Source organism: Thermobia domestica, chromosome 14, assembly GCF_964235325.1.
Source record: "Thermobia domestica chromosome 14, izTheDome1.hap1.1, whole genome shotgun sequence".
Taxonomy (NCBI): Eukaryota; Metazoa; Arthropoda; class Insecta; order Zygentoma; family Lepismatidae; genus Thermobia; species Thermobia domestica.
Window position 1 is genome coordinate 160422717 of NC_137467.1, and position 21325 is coordinate 160444041.

General features: G+C 37.3%; 1 protein-coding gene across 1 annotated transcript; it reads left to right on the forward strand.

Moving 5' to 3' along the window:
- Positions 1-19248: 19248 nt before the first annotated feature.
- On the forward strand, positions 19249-20085 carry LOC145670066 (uncharacterized). The gene has a single exon (XM_081738422.1). It carries the CDS (start codon positions 19249-19251, stop codon positions 20083-20085), a length of 837 nt encoding a protein of 278 aa, XP_081594548.1.
- Positions 20086-21325: the final 1240 nt, after the last annotated feature.

Consider the following 21325-nt stretch of genomic DNA (forward strand, 5'->3'; position numbering starts at 1 on the left):
TCTTTTCTTAGAAACAAAAGTTTGAAACTCTCGTTAACGAGATGTGAAGGAAAGTAGATGATGTTGTATAAAGCGAAATGAGAAAACATATTGCTAATGCCCTTATGACTGAGAATTGCCAAATCTCATTTCTAAGAAACTATTATCTCAGTGCACAGATAAGAAATGGTTTCTCAAATTTAACAAATTATTTTTAACAGTGTGTACATATGTTGATCAAGTAGTAATGCAAACATTAATTTCTCGTGAGAGGGTTGTCTGTTAATATCCCTGGGATTCCTTAACCTAGAGGGGAATATGAGACGAAGCGTGGTAAGAGGTAACGACTGTGCGTTATCTAGTCAAAACCAACAGGGCCGTAAAGTAAAGAAGGAATGGCAAAAGGCATTATAATAGGTTTCAGAAAGACCATGAACTTATTTATACTTTGATGAAAACTGAGCTGGGACCAGTAGTGACAACCTAGAACCTTACAAAACCCTATCTTCGGAATCAGAAACACCCATTTTGCACTTAGATTTTCTACGTGCTATATTAATTATAAAATTTTCAAAATCTATAAAATATGGAAATTGTAACTAGTGCTTTTCACTTACTTTATTCCATGTTTGAGACGATTATTCGTAAATTCGAATCTTATACATTTCAAATAAGTATTTTCCATAATTAATAGAGACTTGAAATTGTTGGTAAAAACAGATTTTTTTCTCTCAGAATTTAGTACTTTTATCACAAGTTTTGGCCCTAATGAAACTATAAGCGAGCGACGGATAGCATAAAGAATTCTAATAATGGTGATTTCAAACATTTTGTTTAACACATATGGTCCCAGCGATCTCATATCAGACCACTTAATATAATATACCCTCTGCACTAAAATATGCAAACGTTCGAAGATGTCATGATTTGTTTGAAAATATATTGTATTATACTTTAAATTCTTTCAGAAAGTGTAGAACTTTTCCGTGATTAGATACGTATTTTTTAACAAATAAAAAAGCTCTTTTTTCCGAGCTCCGAGAGAGTTTTGTTTTAATTAGTTAACGTCTAGTCCTGCTTGGAAAATGCTCTCTTAGACAGAATCAATACGGAAATCTCACTTTTAACATAAGCAAATCTTACAACACATATTTTCACGTTACAACAATGCTGATCTAGTATGAGATCTCTGGGACTTAGCGATGTCTGCCTCTGCAACAGGGATGGTTTTCGCTAAGTGAACAGTACTTGTAAAGTGTGTTCCGACTGCATTGTATGTTGTGCCGCGCAGTACATTTCTGTGAATTATAAATGTATTAGCGATGATCAGGAATATATAGTCTTGCACAATATTTGAGTTTTATTAAATGTTGCGAGAACCGAGTGACGACAAACCTTTTGTGATGCAGAAGTTGTTATTTTACCACCTGATAAAGTACATTTATTTTCGTTTTTTTCTACAAGTATTCAGCTGCTAAAAGACCTAAATTATATGGAATTTCGAGCGTCAGGAATGATAAGCGAGGAACGGGTGCGTCAATGTAATGTGCTGAGTGCGAAAGAGATCAAGATGAACAGGAACTTCTTCAATGATCATTTCAACAAAACATACAAAATCTTGGTTAAAAGGTGGAATGGTAACAGTTCTTTAACTTTTGCCACAGTTCTTCTTCTAGCAAGCTTTTTTGGGAAGGATGAACAGAAAATTCTAATTAGCAACAAATGTTACAAGGAATTATAACAAAAGAATGGGAGGTGCTGTTCTTCAATGTTGGTTGTGCGCCAAATATTCAGTACATGTTCGCGGCAAGAAATGGTACTGACCACTAGTTATTACAGCATAGGATATGGCGGTTGTTAGCAGTCGGCTATGAATAGAGAGACAGGACGATATTTCATGGCACTTCATGACTTTTGAACGTAAATAACACTTGTCTTCTAACACAAAATCGCTCAATTTTGAATTCCACTACTCACGATCTACTGTGATACGCGACACTCAATTTGATGGGAAGGATCACCTACCAAAAGAATATAACAACGACGTTGCCAGAGAGTAGGATATGCAGGATCACTAAAAAGCCACTGCCAAATGCAATGTAAGTTTGAGTGTTGTGTGAAATATATCTTCCATACACAAGTATAAACGTGTTGTCATGTGCAGTTGAAAGGAATCGGCATGATGAAAAAATAACTACAATTTTTTTAACAACCTTTTCGATTATAATCCTTCGTAATGTTAACAAAATAACACACAGTATCAGAGCTAATGTGTTTAAGTTCATATGTACTTCAAAATAAAACCATATATACAAATCCCTTTTCTATTTTTGCCTTTAACTATAATTTAGATTATTTTTTCTAGTCTTCAAAATACATGAATATTTTAAATCACGAAGTCCCAGTGATCTCATAGGAGATCAGTCACGTGACGCAGAATCGTAAATGAAAAGAACGAAATTTCTTTTTCCAGAGTAACAAGAGATCCCAATGACGAAGGCTAGGAAATTTCCACCCAATTCAAAAACGTTTTTCTTTCTGGCACCAAATGGTTTAAAGAATGGCAAAAACAGACGTTCAACCAATCTGCAGTCTCCCTTTTCTTATCTTCTTTTAGAAAGATCTGAAAAATAAAGTAGAAATAGTTTATTTATTTAATAAGAAATAAAGGTGTAGTTAGTGAGTTTTTAAAGATTTCCTTATTTGCGCAATTTCTATTTTCTAAATAAATGCATGAGGAGGTTAAAAATTACATCACCTGACACAACTTATAATTCTTACTCATTCATTAGAGGGACCACAAATCATGTCCTAGCCTTAAGGAAATCAGGCACACGCTTGCCAACTCCTCTTTCTGTCATACAAGGAAATCTGTTACTTTCGGTGGTAAAAGAAAATGATCCTATTGGTACCCACGCTCCTGGGTGTTTGTTCATGACAGCACAGGGGGGCGTTTTGAGAGGCACATGAAATGCCGAACATATTGAGTGAAGTATGATTATCTTTGTGTATTACTCCTGTGCTGCGTTAATGTATATTGTGCGCTCTTTTTTAAAATCATAATAGAGGTTAAAAAGGACAGAAAACTTAGAAAAACGAAAACGATTCCCAGGTAAAGCTGATTTTGGTTAATGTTTACGATTTTATGAAGATAGAGACTGACAATTGAAATCCAATTAAGGTAAAAGAAATGTAAAGTGGAGTATCTGATGCTACCGTTGTTTCACCAAGTACTCTAAAACGTGTTACGAGTGAGCGAGAAATAAACAGAATTATGAGAAAGAGCTTTCTTACTCCAAATAAGAAGCGAGCACAACGAAAAACAAAAATCTCATTGAATGATTTTGAGAAATGCGTTAAGATTTAATCGTCGAACAATTAATGAAATCCTTATTATTCACTATCGGGGACCTTCTTTCAAACCACTGTAGCGAGTTCTTCGAGAAAAAAAATAATTTTAATGCAAGAATTTGCTGTTTGCAAAAAATAACCCATTCCTTAGCATTCAGATGAATTAAGGTTGAAAACAATAGACTACTACTTGTTGAAAAAGATGCAGTTTGGTGAGAGAGATTGATTTATTTACAAGCTCTGGATAGTTACAGAAGGCAGAACCAACATATAATTAACATGAAAGAGACATAATAATCTAAAAGCAACTTACCTATGTTACTAGCGAAGGTGGAAGAATTATTGTTTCAGGTTTCCATCAGTGTTTACTGTGCACAGTAGATGGCAGCATGTTTGATTCTGTAAATTGTTGCAAAATGTGATAACAATCGTCAAGTGTACTGAAGACGTTTTAAAATTTCTTATTTCGTGTAATAGACTACGTTAGAATATATACTTAATATGGATATTCCTGTTAGCATCTTAGTGTATTATAAAGGATCATTTAATCAAACGTAATATTATTTTCTGCATTAGGTGACTAGTACCCAAAATGTTACTGTCGCGATGCATCATCTTCTGGGTCGATAGCAATATCGACCGCGTCAACTGTGACGTACCAAACGTCAGAACAATTGCATTTTGGAATCCTTTCTCCACATCCTGGTCGAAGAAGCTCAAAACTGTGGGTAACCGCTGAGAGACTCATCAAGCCCAACTCAGCTGATACCAACGCAGTTGGAAAGCGTCTTCAGGCCCACCTAGACCACTATCCAAATGGGTGGTCTTCATATAACCTTACCTTACCTACTACATTGGCGGCTTAATCAGCTTGCATAATGGATCCTGGACCAGGTCCAGGGCATACCGGACTACCACACGTAGTTGTGCAGGGCTCCTCTATACCATCAGCAAAGGGTGATAAGCGGAAGGATCGGCATGAAGTCAAATCCAATACTTCAGGCACTTCATATTTGCCATCCACTGCATCCGCTCCTATAAATACTGCCAAATCACGCAAGCCTCAAAACGTCCTCACACCTTGAGCGAATCATCCTCTTCTTCTCATGAACTCATGGACGCAGACTTCCCGCCGCTCAAGACATCTACTAAACCACTCATTTATGACTTCCTTCTCACGAACTATGCTGCTACATATCAGGATCTTCGTGAGCTATATTTACGAATTTTGAAATACGTTCCACGAACTAACATCAAGCAACTTATCCATACCAAGAATGGTATCATTATCCGCTCGCCAGATCCAAATCTAGCCTCTACCATACGTAACACTTATTCTTATGAAATCTTCGGACCATCAGCAGATCTTAAGAAGCTAACTCCCAAGCAAGTAAAGCAACCTCCGCCTCCTCGTAAACCACCGGCACTTTCTGTTGTCATACGAGGTGTGGACCCTCAATTCAGCGATGAGGAAATCACCAAAGAACTACAGCTGGAGGGACATTCCGTACTAAAGTGCATCCGTATTAAGAACGCTAATGGTTCTACTTATATGGTGCGGGTTCTTACGAATTCCCAAGACACCATAGACAAGCTTCTTAGCGACGGTGCTTACATTTATTTAAAACGTCATAGAGTTGAACCCTCTCGCTCCTCGCCACCTCTGCCAGTTCGATGCGAGCGCTGTCAGTCTTATAATTCCCATTCTACATCTGAGTGTAAAAATCAACTCAAGTGTGGCTTCTGTTCAGGACCTCATGCAACGAAGGCCTGCACGAATCTCCACAATCCTCTTAAATGCTCGACTTGTAACGCTCAGCATCCCACCTACAGCTATAAATGTAAGGCGAAACCAGGAGCAGAACCACTCAAACCTGAACTCACTGTACCTATTCGTACACATGACTCGCCAGACATTACCCCTGCTCCAGCTTCAGCTTCCGAACCTGTCACGATCAATCAATTCCTCACATTTCTTACAGTCTCTCTACAAAACATCCATCCGTTCCTCAGACAACATATCCTTCAGCAAATTCATCTCGCTGCCAAAAGCATCTTCCACATTAACTTCACTGGTACATACTCTGGCAACTATGTTCATTTTCACTCAATTCCTTATGAAACTGCTGTTTAACACCTTGCTACATCTACTGATCATCACGCTGATTATGGCCATTAATTTTTTGTTTTTAAATATTCGCTCTCTAGCTAAACATAAACCTTTGTTTGAACAACTACTTTTGGAAGAACATATTAATTGCTTCTTACTGAATGAAACCTATCTTACTTCTGCCTCGCTTTGCAAACTACCGTTATACCATCTACTCCGTCACGACTGCCTTACGCCCTCACGTCGCGCCAATGGTGGCGTAGCTATCGGATTCCCTCCTACAATTCCTCATAGACTCCATAGCTCTGGGATACAATCCTTGCCCGAACACATAATCAGTACCTTATATTTCCAACAATGTTATGTAACAGTAGCCACCATATACATCCGACCTGGACATCCCATTCCTTTACAGTTCTTTCAGTTTATTTCAAACTCATTTCGCAGTTATATTATCATGGCAGACATTAACTTCCACAGTCGCTCCGATAGACAAAAATCGGCCTTTCGCACATACATCCAAACTCATACCACTGGCTTTATCCATAACCTCCCAAAACCTACCAGACCCAGCAGTAACACTACACCTGATGTCGTCATTACAACATCCATCTTAATTTCTCAGATACAAGTGGATGTGCTGGATCCCATGGGCAGCGACCACGTGCCTATAAAGCTTATCATCACTCCCCATGGCCAGCACCATCCAGTTCCTCCTGCCATACCTCCCAGGCTCATTCCTCGTTACGATAGAGCAGATTGGCCGAACTACCGTAATTATCTCACCACCCAGTTAGAAAACATCACTACTCCCACCACCGAACAAGATTTATACAACACTCTTCATACGATCACTCACAGCATCCAACAAGCATCCTCTAAATATATACCGCACACCCCTCTTCATCCGTACAAACCTACCTTACCGCCTCAATACTTGCCTTTGATTCGTCGCTCGCGACAATTGTATAGGGACTACAAACGTACCGGCAATCTGGAATCGCTTCGCTTCTCTCGTCAATACCAACGAACTGTGCATAATTACATTGTAGCATACAAGAAACGAAACTGGATCAAAACATGTAATACCTTATCCGAAAATACGCATCCCACAAAATTCTGGAAGCGATTTAATCAACTCACTGGTAAATCTTCTAGCACTCCATATCCGTTAATTGTGAATGACACTCCTCTCCATACCGATACTGAGAAAGCAAATGCTTTTGCTCATTACCTTCAGGATATCTTCACTCCACTCTCACCCACCACCCTGAATCGTAACCATCCTGCCGACCATCTTAATCTCCATGCATCTGCCTTACAACCAAATCCCGATCACGCTCTTCCACCCAACTCACCGCTCACGGTACCCATCACAGTCGCTGAAATTCATAATGTCATTGCTCGTAAACGCAATACCGCTCCTGGTCTTGATACTATCACCTATCGCCATATCAAAGAGGGTCCTTATGTTCTGCTTTATTTACTCTCCCTGATTTTCACCTTTGTTCTCCGTACAGGATTTATTCCCGCCGACTGGAAAACTTCTAAAACATTAATGTTTCTAAAACCCGGTAAGCCAGCAACTTCTGTCTCATCATACCGCCCTATACAACTTACTTTAGTCTTCAGTAAGATCCTTGAACGCATCTTAGTCTCCCGTCTTCATATTCATCTCACTACTCACGACTCCATCCCTATTCATCAAGCAGGCTTTAGAACATCCTTCAGTATTAATGATCAACTTCTTCGCCTCACTACACATATCACCAATCAATACAACCTCCTAAAACCTTCTTGTCTTGTGCTCTTTGATTTAGAAAAAGCATTCGACAAAGTTTGGCATAGCGGACTCTTGTATAAACTGTACTCATTTCACCTTCCATCTTGCTATATTCGCTTCATCTTTCACTTCCTTTCCTGCCGCCTGACATATATCTCCATTAACAACAATCTCTCACATCCTGTCTTCATTCGTTCAGGCGTTCCACAAGGTTCCGCCCTTTCCCCTCTACTGTACTTACTGTACGTAGCGGACTTTTCTCGCCTTCCTCTCAATATCAGTCTATTCCAATACGCTGATGACACGGCCTTCCTAGCCACTGGCAACACTATTCATCAGATTAATCATATTCTCCAAGAAGCCATAAATTCTTTCTTCACCTGGTGTCAACATTGGCGTCTAAAAATCAATGCGGATAAGACTCAGGCAATTGTGTTTCTTCCTCCTGGTTTACGCAGCCGCGTCCATCGGAATCCCACAAGACTCCGTCTACAGGTCGATAATTCACCTATCTCCGCAAGCAAAACAGTCACCTATCTCGGCATAACTTTCGATTCTCAGCTGAAATGGAATGCTCATCTTAAACGCATCACAGCCAAAGCCACAAACCGCCTCAACCTCCTCCGTCGCCTTATAGGTACCACTTGGGGTCTCCAAGCAAATACGGTCTTAAACACCTATAAAGTATTCATGCGGCCTGTCTTGACGTATGGGTATACAGCTTGGGTTGATGCCCCGATTTCCTTTTACAAACGCTTGCTCATTTTAGAACGCCATGCCCTACGTCTTGCTTACCGTATTAGGCTTCCTAGTCCCACCAGAGATCTGTATGCTCGGACTCCCTTCGCCAACCTTCTGTACCACCTAGAAGATTTGCGACTTCGCTATATAACGAAGCGATTCCAGAATCACCATCCTATGCTATTCGACACCATGCACCATGATGCTACATTTCGCAAGTCCTCTGCACCCTTGCGCCATACACCATTATCTCTATTATTCACAATCTATCATTATACTCTCCCGCCCATCAGTCCATTCTTACCAATCATCGAAGATTACGTCACAGACTTGAACTCACCTTACATACTTCCATCATATGTCGCACAGTAATCCTTCCGTACTAACAGGGCTCCCCATGTCTCCATTATATCCAGAGCAGCCCCTGGATAAGAAGATAACCTGCATTCGTCCGACTAACATTTCCCTAGTGTTGTATCGTCAATCGCACCTCACTCTCATCTCATCACATGACCATCATTTTCTATAGTATCGCTTATACATATATTAATCTGTATTGTGTATATTAATTTGTATTCTATATATTTATTTGTTTTGTATATATTAATTTGTATTGTATATGTTACTTTGTATGTCACAGTTGTCCTCAAATCCTGTCTCACTTTCCGCTCCTAATGATTATGGCCACAAGGCCATAATGACCATTATTGATTTGGATTTATTGGAATAAATAAATAAATAAATAAATAATTCAGACCCTCCATTAACCAACTACATGTACTGTAACATCCCCAGCTTCCTTCACTCCCTCATCCCCAATAAAGGGCGTAACCCTTTGGGCGGGCGCTAGCCTCGGCAAGCAAAAAAAAAAAAAGTCGCGATGCGACAATTCTCAATGGAGAAACCTCAGACTTTTTCGAGGGGCGTAAATAGGCATTCTAAGCCTTCGCCCGTAATGTAATTAAAGACGCAGAAAAAAATGTTATATGTAACGCAAAGTATGGCACTCCAAATTTATTCCACTTATGTCCTTATTTCGATGTTGCATTGCGAAACAAATACAAGGCAAATAGGGAATCATCTCTTTGAAGATAGATTTGTCAGTCTAAGTTTACGCTCTATGACCTGCAAAGATAACAGTTTTATTTCATTGTTTAATGCTGCAATTCAATACGCGTTTCTTAGATTCAGATTTGGTCAGTATCCAAAACGGAAATATATATTCCGATAATTAACTTCATTTCAGGTTTATCTTAAATAAGATGGCAGCACATGGCTCTCCTATGATACATCTAGATTTTAGTTTATGTTGTTAATGCAGTAGTATACTTGAATAAATTGCTCATATTCCAAAATCGAAAGGAAGCACCACTTACTACGTCTTATGTTTCTTAAAGGTTTACTGAGAAAATGCACGCTCAGCGCTAGCAAACTTGCCTTCTGTCCATGGTTCAATTCCCGGTAGGTACATTAGCTTGTAAGACTTTAAAAGCTCAGGTCAGTCATCCTGAGTCAAATTTTCCCGTTTCTTTCTCATTCACACTAGGATCAAACCTAAAATAATGGTTCCAGGTTACTCCTTACTTTCTGATTCCTTTCTTGAGCTCCTTCGTGGGTAAGCTGTTAGCTTACGCGCCTTTGGCATGGGAGATCATGGTTCGATTCCCGAAGGAAGCTCATGTGTTTTGGATTCCACGTTAATCAGTAGCTGCAAGTCTCGTATAGCCTCTCTACTGAAAAGGACGTTAAAGTCAAAATCCACTCAACTCAACTCTGATTCCTTTCTCGCTCTGCAATACCACCTGCAGTGTCGTCGCCGAGGGACATCATCTCCCATACGTAAGGGGCTAATATTGTCATAAATGCTGAAAGCCTACAAAACTATTTATAATCCTTGCTTACTTACAGGGGTGGAGTAAAATCATTATCCTTTGTATTCGGGGTCTAGAGATACATTTTTCCCCTGCAGATAAAATGCGAGTAATGCTATCTATTTGTAATATTATTATTAGTGTCCCTGTTCTATTTATAAAAAAAAATGTATTCGTGTTTGTTAATGCGTTCATGAGTGATTTAGTATGAACATGGATTATTGTTTATATCAAGCGGTGAGGCCAAAATGGTGACCCGGAGGACTAATCTGACACCCAAATACTTACCATGCGTTCGGCAAATAAAAATGTAGCTATAATCACTCCTACTGCCTAAACTCTTGTCTGTAAAATGTATACTCTTGTAATTTTCTCTGGTACGTGAGTGAAGTTGGCGGAATTAACTCCATCTCTGATTCCAAAATTGTCACACCAAACATTTGTGTTAAATTAATTATAATTAAATAGGAGAGTGTGTAAAACGTCAGGAAAATTATGGGAATGGAACAGAAATTTGACTCGGCTTTGGATTTCGTTATGCTATGCAAAGGTTCTGGTTTAGTTTTCTTCAAAAGCGGTGTTGTTCTTCTCATAATATTGGAGATTAAACCAGTTTTCATGATGACTTGAAATTACAAGAAAGTAGTTGAATTTTATTTATTATTTCTTAATGTGTACCAACTTAGTTTATTATCTGTAGAAAGTAGAGAAATAATGAGTGAGCATGTTACATAACTCTTTATGCGTTTAGATATATTATACTTTGTGAATATTAATGATAAATAAGCTATTATGGAGATTTTGACTAAATAAAGACACTAAAGCTTAACTAGAAAATAATGAAACGGCGATTTTTTTTAAAAAAAAATTGATGTGATATAACTTGTTTTCTATCACAAATGTGTCATTGTCGAAGTGCTAAATATATGCCTTAAAATTCAAAATGAACACTCTGTATAAATACCTATGTTCACCCTACAATTTAGATTGTGTTTCTCACTTGCTGTTCATATTCTTGATGTGTCACTTTTAATCATACAGTACTTCCTTTCATGCACACTACACTGCGTTCTAAATGATTACAACGTAACACTTCCAAAAGAGTGTTTTGGTACCATTTTTTTCTCGGGAAGTAATACTGGCATTTGTATACATTACAGAATGCACAAATCCTGTAAGCGTCTCGGCGTGGTTATGAGTTATAGCCCAGCAACAAAGCACATCCATCTTATGCATTACACTGAAAAAAAGACTTGATGAAAAGTAAACTAGTTTTATCTGTTTGTGTTTAGGGGAAGGTAGGAACAGACTCGAAGGGGGGGGGGGATTTTAAAATTCTGGCTGCCAATCCGAGTGTCCGTACGGTAAATATTCTTGTCTTTATTGATATAACTCTATACAACTAGAAATTAAATATATATAATTGGCTCAACCTCCACTTGGGATGAAATTACTGAAATAACATTCACTTCCCTCAAGAGTTTATACTATTATTATTTTCCCTCCAAACAAAATAAAAATTAAAATTACAAAGACTTCGTATTAAAAAGCTTCTGCTCAATAATTATATATCTATACGACCACTAATAAATACCTGCTCGTTATGTCTAGTATTGGTTCATATCAAAGAAAAATTAAATGAATAGATTGAGGAATTTGAATGGAGATTAATTATTTATTACAAATAAATGTTCTAATTTTGGAGGTGGGATAAAGACTACAATCTCAGGACACTACTCCGCCCCTATACTCATCCAAATATCCTGCTTGCCTTTTCCTAATAGCTAATGGAGAAAGGAAGAATTCAAGCTAACTTCCAATTTTCCTAATTTCATTAATTACTCAAGATCTCTCTAATTTGGAAGGGACCTGTGGAAATACGGTTTACAGGAAACAATTAATCCTGGCCCGTACTCCTCACATTTCAAAGACTAAACCTTGACTCACAGGACACAGTCTGGTCTACTCTGATTCTGAGATTCCAAATTAAGTCTACATTAAGGATTCTATCTAAATTAAATATGTAGGATAGGTTGGTCTTGGAATAGGTTGTCAGCTTCACTCCACGGATCTGACTAAAGTTCCTTGCACTCAAGGAATGAGGAATTTCATCAACACTCACTCTTATACTTTCCTGCATGAAAGTTGCATGAGAAATCTCTAATCATTCAGAGCACCTACTTGTGCTAATAAATACACAAGGGATCGAACCCAAACGCATTCGCATTCAAATAAAAAGTTCCTCCACCACTAGGACGGAACCAATTCCTAATCCTATTCGAGCTTCACTCACCTTCCTTATGGAAGCAATAGGAAGCTTATATACTTCCATTCAGATGATGCAATAAATGTCCCAAGTAGAATCTATTATAGACTTACAATCAAACTTCTAAGAGACAAACTTAATTCCTAATTTCCTAGCATGGTTTAAGCTATCTTAAGGCCAAAACCAATTGCTTTAGCGGGCATCTGTATTGTAGCGGAATGTCTAACTTGACTGTATACAGTAACTAACTAGAGGGGATTCTCTCCAATTCCACTACTCATTTCCAGTGCAACGAATGGCTGGCATAGATCCCATACTCAAGGACAATTACAACGCACAGCTACGAAATATGAGGGAGGCTGCCTTTTTGTGTTTTGGCCTCCTAAAAAGAAAAGCTAGAAAAAATTCATTTGAAAATTTTTAGCGCCAACTACTCGAATGGAAAATTCCAAGCAAGGGAAACTGAACATAATGGAATTTTCTCCTAGCCTCCATCGACAGGCTTCTAACAGGCAAAAAACTAGCATGTAAAGATCAGTAGTAGAAAGTTGAATAATTCTTTAATATATATATATATATATATATATATATATATATATATATATATATATATATATATATATTTGGTCTAGGAATTAATTCGTGCGGGTGGACAAGAGATGGCGCAACGAACGGAGCGTCCCACAGTTCCGTGTATCCACACATGTGTTACAAACCCCTGTCATCGCGTATCGTTCGTAGTATAGGGCAGTGGATTAAAGCGTCAACAACACCAGTTTGTAGTTAAGTGAACATGGCGCAATTTGTGCCTGATAAAGTGTTTTTGCGGGATGTCCTGCTGCATTACTTTAACATGCAGAAAAGTGCGACTGAAAGTCATCGTATTTTGGTGGAAGTGTATGGTGACCATGCTCTAGCTGAGCGAACGTGTCAGAAGTGGTTTGCACGGTTTAGAAGTGGTGATTTCGGCTTGGCAGACCAAGAGCGAGCTGGACAGCCAAAAAAATTTCAAGACGAAGAATTGACAGCATTGCTCGAGCAGGATTCGTGTCAAACGCAGGAACAACTTGCAGCAGCATTAGGCGTTGATCAAACAACAGTCTCCAAACGCTTGAAAGCCATGGGAATGATTCAAAAGATGTCACATTGGGTTCCACATGAATTGAAAGACAGAGACGTTGAAAGACGAAAAACCATTTGCGAATTGCTGCTTCAACGACAGAGCAGAAAGGGGTTTCTGCATCGAATTATTACGGGTGATGAGAAGTGGATCCATTACGAGAACCCTAAACGAAAAAAGGCCTGGGTGAAACCAAGTGAACCAGGTCCATCACAACCAAAACGAGATATTCACTGTGCAAAGGTTATGCTGTGCATATGGTGGGATATGAAAGGTGTGGTGTACTATGAGCTGCTGCAACCGGGTGAAACTATGAATGGAGAACGTTATCGACGACAATTAATGCGTTTGAAGCAAGCTCTGGCCAGAACACGACCAGAATGGGAGAACAGACATGATAAACTTATTGTTCAACATGATAAAGCTCGCCCACATGTCGCAAAACCGGTCAAAACCTATTTAGAAAATGTCGGATGGGAAGTTTTACCCCACCCGCCGTATTCACCAGACGTTGCTCCTTCGGACTACTACTTGTTCGATTGCATGAACAACGATTTGATTGGACAGCGGTTTACTTCTTCAGAAGATATCGAAACATGGGTCTCTGACTGGATCGCTTCCAAGGATGAGGACTTCTTTCGCCACGGAATCCGTACATTGCCTGACAGATGGGCGAAAGTGGTGGCTAGCGATGGACAATATTTTTCATAAGGTATTTATGTATTTTGTGTTTGTACTACAGCTTCAATGTGTGCGTACCAACCGCACGAATTAATTCCTAGACCAAATATATATATATATATATATATATATATATATATATATATATATATATATATATATATATATATATATATATATATATATATATATATATATATACCATTAATAAAAATATATATGAATAAATATATACGAGTGAATTAATGTACTCCAGACCTGGATATCTACTTTATAAACAACATAATTATTAAATTTAGTAATATTTAATTACCATTAATATTTTAACTTATTGTAGCAAGATCGCAAGACGTATCTTTCAAGACTTACGTCAAACAGCTTTCCGTATTTGTGAAGAATGAACACGGGGAAAAGATATGATTTATTTTGTGACATTTCAGGTACGCCAAGAATCGCGGTATGTTGTATATCGCGATAGTTATAACTTCCAGTTGTATACAGTTGTTCACCACAGATATTCCATCATAGAATTGGCCACCGAGAGAAGTCCAGCCGCAAGGGGAAGTATATCAGAAATCAGATTCAAGAATACATTTTACTAATACAAGGTATGCATACTAATACCACATACAGCCATAGTATACGACGAATACTTCGGACACGTTTAGTTATACGACCGCATTTCCTTAGATATAAGCTGAAGCAGAGGATATGCTCTAGAAAAAAAGTGTCAGATTGCCCTTCTTCAAGAATAAGCCTTACCCCACGCCTTTTAACGCAACGTATCGTTATCAAAAGGTAGTTAGTAAATACAATGCTCGGAGAGGAGTGGCAAGCCCCGTGATGCTTATTGCTAATCAGTCTCTTGGGCAGAAAATGAAAAGAATACATGATCTTACTTTCGGGGAATCAAGGTACACGATGTCTGTCGCCAAACACATTACCAAAAATATATATTGTGTGTGGAAATGCAGTAACTAACTTTCGGGAGTATTCACTATTCTAAACATACTGTATGTTTACGTAGATGACTCTTTCATTACCGAACGTTTGACGCTTTCATATATAGATGACGCTTTCATATATATACATGGCTCGGATTCAGGATTTTCTGACCGGTGCTGTAAGAACAACTACCAAAATAACCAATCACACTGAATCTCTTCAAAGTGACATATGACAATTCTTCAACTCTGTCATCGCTCATGCATACTTGTAGAATGGAAGGGGAGATTTTCAACAGGCTTGCACGCGGCATGCAGTAAAACAATGTTCTCTCTTCCTGCCTTCTTTTTCATCCCTACTTGAGAAATGTTAAGTTTTGCTTCGTGAATCCTTTAGCTTCAACTTACACAAAATTGACTAACTATTGCTTTTGCAACATTTCGTTTTCCTTTAACCAAAAACGGAAATGACGGTAGAATGTTTCGGAAAGTATTACTATTTTTATTACTTTAGTGATGCTTCAGAGCAGAGCAAAGCAAAGTTCTGGGAAAGTATGAGTGCGATATATATATATTACTAGCCAAAGGCTAGCTCCCTTGCGAAGGTTACGCCCTTTATTCGGGGTGAGAGGTGAAAGTACTGGTGCAGAAAGGAGACTGGGGGAGGTCTATGGGATGAAGAGGAAATCTGGAATATCTTTTATACAGATAGCACTTTATTATATTACATATTTATTTCATAATATTGCAGTATCCATTTGGACATTATGACCTTGTGATCATAATCATTAGGGCAGGAAAAAAAGATGATGGTGAGGTGCACTTCACAGGACAAACACAAACAATTTGTTAAAAGGACGAATGCTGGTTATCTTCTTGTCCAGGGGCTACTCTGGACAGTGATGAAGACATGTGAAGCCCTGTTAGTATAATGAATTTACAGTGCAGTATATGTGGGTGAAACATGATGGGGAAGATGATCGGAAAAATAGGCAGAAGGAGTGCGATAGTACGCTCCCGGCGAGTAGTGTCGTAACTTCTTTAATGAAAGTATGCGTATTGGGATCATCGTTTTTAATACATTTAAATACGACCACAAATCTGGTTTCAAACATACATTCGAATACAGTGTATTACACGAAATTTGATACTTACAAATGATTAAGCATACATTAACCCTTCTATAACATTTCAAAAACACTTATAAGATCAAATATCCTGCCATGTTCTGTGAAAGTAACTACTAACAGAAGAAAGATCAATTCTGCTACTATATCGTGTACGAGTGTCTGCTTTCAGATAGTTTTATAAACCGTTGGGCATATGACGATACAATAGTTTATTACGAATAAAATAACCTTGGGTTAGTTTTAATTCAATGCTAAAAGAAAAGCTAGAGCTCCAACTAAAGGTTTTAAACTAAAGCAACTCAAAAGTGAACTTAACATGAAGTCTTTAAATCTCAAGTTCCATGGTTATGCAGCTGGGCTTAAGGAGACGGTGATAATAAGCACAAATGAAGGAAATGGCGGAATGAAGAAAGTGGAGGGAAACGGAAAAAAAACGAAAAAACCTACGTATACAGTGTCTATCCACCACATAATTCACTTGGCATGAGATGGGCCACATGCACCAAAAATGAAGGCTCAAGCATTTCAATTCAAACTAAAGATTCATATGAACTATACTTCCAGTGGTAGTTTTAGCGGCTAGGCCGGGTAGGCACGGGCGTACTCAAAAATTCTGAAAAATATATAAACGCTAAAATATACAACGAAGAGTAAATACATTTTCCACTATGTATCTTAATGGTAGATAATTATTTAACAAATAGCATCAATCACTACTGTAAAAATAATTTTCTACTGGCATTAATAATTCAAATGTGTATATATATGCAGTGGAGAAAAGTACTATGAGGCTCTAAGGTCGGGCCTACCATGTTTTCTACCGTATAATTTCTTTATCTTTGTTTCTTATAAGATATAGTCAATACTTCTACATTTCTTTTCTGTTTTTTTTTTTTTTTTTTTTTTTTTTTTTTGTAACAAAATGGTAGGTTGGAAGCACTCGGAGTCCCTTCCATCTAAGTCTCACGAGCTCGCTAAACTGGTTTACGGGCTATGCTGCTCAGAGAGCGAAGCTATTATCACTGTAGATTGTACGCATTTTTTGGGAAGGTGCGAAGGCTTGCCTCTAGATGTTTTGTTTTAGCGTTGAAGGCGTCTTTCAATGTTAATATGTTATAAAATGATTTCCTTAACACAAGAGTAAGAAGTTTATGTGTAGAATTATGTATTTCTATTAGTGATAACTTGTTTGATGTAGGTATGTACTCTCAGGAAATATTCAGAGTAGTTGATTTGTTTTCTACATCGGGCCTGGTCCATAATGGCATATAGAATATAAGTCTGATACATTAAACATTTTTATAAATTTAACAAACGCTACCGTACAGGATAAAATTATTTGTGTGTAATTTAAGTTCTCCATTTCATAGAATCACTGGGGTATTCACAATTTTTGGGCTTTCTGAACTTTATTCCTGGAAATGTGAAAATTCTGTTATATATATATATATATATATATATATATATATATATATATATATATATATATATAAAACAATAAAAGTTGCGATAAAATTTCAGTGAGTGCTTAAGATCGAAAGACACCGCCACTCCATAGAATACAATATTAAATATCGTGCGTTGATTCAAATAAAGTTCCTTCTGAGCATAAACGTTTCTAGTGAAGTCATTATCATAATGCATTAACTAAATGCTGTATTGCACTTATTTTAAAGTGAGAGATGAAAGTAACAAACGTTTATTCAAGAAATTTGACAGCTAACTGTAAGAATGAACTTTCTTTTTCTCTCCCTCCATTTTCAAATATGCAGGAAATGAAAACAGTAAGTGAGGAGAAAATTCCCCTCATCCCCCTGCAAATTTCAGACAGAACAAAATATGAACTACACTTCAAAATATATGTAGTGGATCTAAATTGGACTATTTCATTAATACATATTGCGTGTTTTCCTAATGTAAATATCTGTTTAATAATAATAATAATAATAATAATAATAATAATTATTATTATTATTATTATTATTATTATTATTATTACTATTATTATTATTATTATTATTATTATTATTATTATTATTATTATTATTAACTATAAAATGAAATGATATTATTTCTAAGAGGATATTTGGCTTGATTATACTTTACCTTAAACTAACCTGAGTCGTAATGCACCAGTGATCAAAACACATATGTTCACTCTTATGTAAATGTGGAATCTTTATTCTTACTTTAATTCGTAACTTTGTTCTTTAATCTTTTAGCAATAATCTGCTTTGAAACTTTCTCAATTCATATACTTATATAATCTTTCTTCTCTTTGTCCTTACGACATATATCCTAATCTTTGTCCTCTCGACATATATCCATAATCTTTCATACATTTTGTTTTTCTTAGCACCCACAGACTACTATTAACTTAAGATTACATCGGCATTTGAGACCCGGGTTCGATTCCCGGCTGGAGCTCATATGGTTCGGATTCCACGTTAATCAGTAGGTCCACGTCTCAAATACCCTCGCTGCTGAAAGGGACGCTAAACTAAAATCACCTCACCTTACATCGGCATGTATAGTCTTTCGTGACTCTTCCTGCCAATAATAATAATAATAATAATAATAATAATAATAATAATAATAATAATAATAATAATAATAATAGAATATAAGCAAGAAATTTTACATAAAGTAAGGGAGCAGGTTTTCTGAATCCGTGGAATGTGACGCGAAATATCTTTGAAGTCTTCGAGATCATTTTTGTGAAATCTGTTTTTAATTTGGTTGATCGGTTGAAGTGTCATAATCGAAAATGTAGAATTCGGTTAGTGTGCTAAAGTTAAATTTTTCAAAACTTTCTAACAATGAACATTCTTTCAACGAAATATCTGTACCTTTATTCTTTCATATGGATAATAATACTGTGATGTTTTCGCAAAACATACATTTGTCAATTAAAATCGAAGCTCAAACATGTTCGGAATGTGGCAAGGAATTTCCAAGAAAAAAAGGTTTGAGCATACATAAGACACGAAAACACGGCACACAGGAAATACCTACAACCAATACGGAGGATTTTGTTCAAGAGCTCCCGAAATTAAAATCAAGCATATGGCTGATTAAACGAATCCCAACAGGAGCTAGAAACGCAGCAGCAAGAAAACTCTCATCTGTAGTAGAGGAATGCATCGACAAGAATGATTTTCTCGAGGAAGAAATTATTATTATTCTCTTTTCACAATTTATGTCTACCCAGAAATCGTAGCTCAACATCTGTCACAAACATCATAAAACAAAATCTAAACGAAACCTCCTCTATGGACACTCCTCCCGCTCCTAATAGAAAACGTAGTTTTGATTTAACAAAGAGGATAATATCCAAAATTTCTGAATTTTATACAAAAGGGGCTTTGAGATTACTAGCTTCAGATGATACCTTGGCTCCTGCAAACGAGGAAACCTATAAACTCCTGCAAGGAAAACATCCATCACCATCAAGAGTTCAAATAATGACAGATCCTCCAAATGAATTACATCCATACTTAAAAGTTAATGAGGACGATGTATTAAAAGCCATCCATAGTTTTCCCTGCGGTTCAGCTTCAGGGATAGATGGACTGTCGCCTCAACATTTGAAAGACCTAACGTACAAATCAGCAGGTGATTCAGCGCTCATTTTACTAAATTCAATAACTAGAATGACAAATCTAATTTTAAGTGGAAAGGGAAATCCGGATGTACGTAAACATTTTTACGGAGCAAATTTATATGCCTTACGAAAGAAAGATGGTGGAATCAGGCCAATAGCAGTAGGTTGTGTTTTTAGAAGATTGGCTTCAAAGTTTGCTGTTTCATTGGTCTACGATCGTTGTACTAACTATTTACAACCTCATCAATTGGGATTTACCACAAAAAAGAGCAATGAGGCCATTATCCACGCTACCAGAACATTCACAAAAGCAAATAAAGATTCGAACAAGGTAGTCCTCAAAATAGATTACAAAAATGTTTTTAACGCAGTCGAAAGAGACTCCATGTTAAAGAAAGTGAAACTAATTCGACCTCAATTATATCCATATTTCTGGCAGAGCTATTCTAGCCCATCAATGTTATTCTATGGAAATAGAACTATTTCATCCCAAGTAAAATGCTAACAAGGTGACCCTGCTGGACCAATGATTTTTAGCTTAGCAATCCACCCAATAGTGCGCTTGCTTTCTTCTGAAATAAACCTATTTTATTTAGACGATGGCACATTAAGGGGCTCACCAGATATGGTTATTCAAGATCCAAGGTTCTTATTGACAAAATCTAAGAAGATAGGTCGACAAGTTAATCCTTCTAAATGCGAACTATTTTTCACGTCGGGTAAATCAGATCCAATTATAGAAGATCAGTTTCAGAATTTGTTGCCTGGAATTTGGACAACACAAGCTCACGAGCTATCGTTATTAGAAACACCACTATTTGAAGATAGCTATGAAAGTTATTTTGAAGACTATTTGAACAGTTTAAAAATGATAACACACAGATTAAAAGGACTGCCATCACATATAACCTTCTTTCTCCTAAAAAATTGTCTAGGTGTCCCCAAATTAACTTACTTCTTGCGAACCACTCCCACATGGCTTCTCCCATCAAAAATTCTTCAGTTGGATAACTCGCTGAAAACATCTTTACAAACAATAATAAATCAAGTTTTAAATTAAAGTCAATGGGCTCGGGCAAGTTTACCAATACGATTCGGTGGTTTAAATGTTCGAAGAGCATCCGATTTAAATATTCGAGTTTCTGTCTTCATGCTGTGGGGTGTTGTCACTAGTATCCAACATTTTGAAAATTTCAGTTGACGAAGTGCAAATCCCGCATCTGTCAGAAGCATTGGAATTATGGAAAGACATTTTTAATAATACCATTCCGGAGGCCAAGGAATCACAAAGAAAATGGGATGAAATCCTACTAAACGAGATAGCTGGGAAGGAGGTAATTTCACAAAATAGTTTTGACGTTGCTCGCCTAAAAGCACTTCAGAAAAAAAAAAGTCTGGAGCCTGGTTACAAGCTACACCTTCAAAAAACATCGAAACTTTTTTAGACGATAATATTTTCAAAATATGTGTAGCATTACGCTTGGGACTAAACGTTTGCCACCCACTCACATGTGCGTGTCAAGATCGAGTGGACGAGAAAGGTTTACATGCTTTGAGCTGCATTAGAAGTGGAGGTAGAATCACACGTCACACGGAATTAAACCAAATAATCAAACGAGCACTCGCCAGCATCAATGTTCCTAGCATCATTGAGCCACAAGGATTGTATCGCAATGATGGTAAAAGACCGGACGGAGTAACTTTAATCCCTTGGAAAAAAGGCCAGAGTCTTGTATGGGATGTAA

Coding starts and splice junctions, on each gene's coding strand:
- LOC145670066 (XM_081738422.1), top strand. CDS start 19,249: ATGGACACTCCTCCCGCTCCTAATAGAAAACGTAGTTTTGATTTAACA.